This window comes from Suillus discolor (genome assembly GCF_016758755.1).
Source record: "Suillus discolor strain FC423 chromosome Unknown F5147scaffold_23, whole genome shotgun sequence".
Classification (NCBI taxonomy): Eukaryota; Fungi; Basidiomycota; class Agaricomycetes; order Boletales; family Suillaceae; genus Suillus; species Suillus discolor.
The window spans coordinates 521,784-524,085 of NW_024541270.1; the positions used below are offsets into that span (position 1 = coordinate 521,784).

The following is a 2,302-nucleotide window of genomic DNA, read 5'->3' on the forward strand; positions in this document are numbered from 1 at the left end:
TTCTCGTTTCACGCACGACACCCACCACGAATACCATTTCCCGACTACTTCTGATATGAACATCTGATGACGACTTTGACGAGCCCGGCATGGCTTTAAACTGCACCGATCTCCGCAAAGAGAATAAACTACGACGGCCCGGCACAGCCCTAAACTGCACGATACTCCGCAAAGAGGATAAACTATGATCGTCCGAGAAGATGTAAAACTAGGAGAAAGGACGAACTCCACGAACGGCTCCTTACAGCCCTGGAACCCCTTATCCACGATCCTTCGACAATCAATGAAGATTTATTCAACAAAGATTAAGAAGACCCCTCCTCGCAAGACGACCCCAAGAAACTCCTGCAAGCCTTGGCACCTACGCCTGGACCCCGCACCTTCTCTCACCCAATGAAGATTATATCAACAAAAGGTTAAAAAGAAGATGACCTTCCATATCCAGATAGATCTTGAAAAATAGATCGAAACAAAAGATAAACGAAGAAGAACCGGAGACAGAACGAACCCTCGGAAACTCCTGCAAGCCCGCGGATCTCTTATCCACAGAACCCACCTTCGACATCCTGATAGATCACGATTGATCTCAACAAAAGATAAGAAGACGATCCTCCGGAACGAGGTAAAACTATCACGAGGCGAACTCCTACCCACGGAATCCTCTAGAACGACTTCTACCTTGATTAAACAAAAGATAAGAAGACGATCCTCCGGAACGAGGTAAAACTATCATGAGATGAACTCCTTGGAAACTCCTGCAAGCCCTCGGAACCCTCTAGATCCGCGAACCAAATCAACAAAAGATAACGGAACGCACTTCCATTATGGCAATGATTACCACCCTCTGATGAAGACGAACCCTGATCCCGAGATTAACCAAAGGATCAACGAAGATCGTACCTATCACGGCACCTCCCCTCTGATAGTGAAGAACCGCACCTCGTGTCCCAATAACGAGAAGATCTCAGCCTCACGGCTAGATAGATAACGATAGAAGAACCTTAACAAAAGATAAGTCTAGAAATCAAGCGGAGCTTGAAGCGATCTGGAATGCCATATAAGGCCTCTCCCAAGAACATCCTTCCCAGAAACCTCCCACCATCATGACGACCTCTATTGAAGAAGAAACTATCCGCATTGCACTTAAGGACTCCGACTACGGACGAATCCTTAAGACGATTGAGAACAACGCGTTCAGCGAGACCGCTATTCTCACCCCCATGTACTCCCAAGTGATCGACGACATCCTTGGTGAGCAAGACGCCAGACTCGGTGCAGGGACATCCCTTGCTGTCTGCATTATCCGTACCACGAAGCTACTGGAAGACGTAGCCAATCGTGATGACCTCGATGAAGGCACGAAGAAACTTGCCGTGCTTCATTTACAGAAAAGGATTCGCGTACTCGCGCTTCACCTCCTTCCGCTCGACTTCCCAGACATCGCGAACCAAGCTGTCAGAACAGTCGAGGCAAGGCCTCATGTTGAAGAAAGATCCAGACCAGTGCGCCCGCTGAGACGAAAGGCGGCCACTATAGATCGTACCCGTACCACGCTCTGCAAGCGTTGCGGAGGATACGGACACTCATTCAGAAAGTGTCCAGATTACGTTTGTTGCGTTTGCGACGAACTCGGACCCTGACCATCTATCGGTCCACTGCCCTCAGCTCAATGGACGCATCGTACTCCAAGAGTTTAGAGATGAAGAGAAGTTTTTCGAAGCTCTCTTAGATTGGGAGCATAACCACAAAGCGCTCGCGGACCTCACGCTCAGACACCCAGCACCGCCTTCGCCCGAACCAGAAACTCCCCCCGTACCAGCCGTCTCCACACCAACACCTACGGTGATGGAAGCTGACGAAGAACACAGGATACTCAAAGTCGGTGACTTTGACGCTAGTAGAGGGGTAATGTTACAGTAACATGGCACGAGTCCCCCGCCAGCAGAGAGCCCTCTGCCACCCGCACGGCTATAGACGATACCGGAGCCTCACCAGCTCTATAGACGATGAAGATGATAGATGATAGATGATAAGCGGCAACTGCCGGCTTAGATAAGCGGTCTGGACCGCACATGACGACATAGGTCTAGAAGACCTATTTATGTTATCAAGATAGAAGGCAAGCCTCGTGTTGCCTCATGTACTGATAGAAGGATACCACGTGGATCCTATCTATGATGGAAGCGTACCGCATGGACGCTATCTACGATAGAAGCCCGCCTCATGGACGCTATCTCTGACTCATGTAGATAAGCATATTAGAACCCAGCTTTAGGCTGAGCTTAGATACGATAGAGTAGCC

The 2,302-nt window shown here is 49.3% G+C and overlaps 1 protein-coding gene across 1 annotated transcript; it reads left to right on the forward strand.

The window, feature by feature from the left end:
* Positions 1 to 1,103: 1,103 nt before the first annotated feature.
* On the forward strand, positions 1,104 to 1,920 carry F5147DRAFT_652311 (uncharacterized protein; the record flags this gene model as incomplete). The annotated part of the gene is made up of 2 exons (XM_041433613.1): positions 1,104 to 1,502; positions 1,537 to 1,920. 2 exons carry the CDS (start codon positions 1,104 to 1,106, stop codon positions 1,918 to 1,920), a joined length of 783 nt encoding a protein of 260 aa, XP_041293674.1.
* Positions 1,921 to 2,302: the final 382 nt, after the last annotated feature.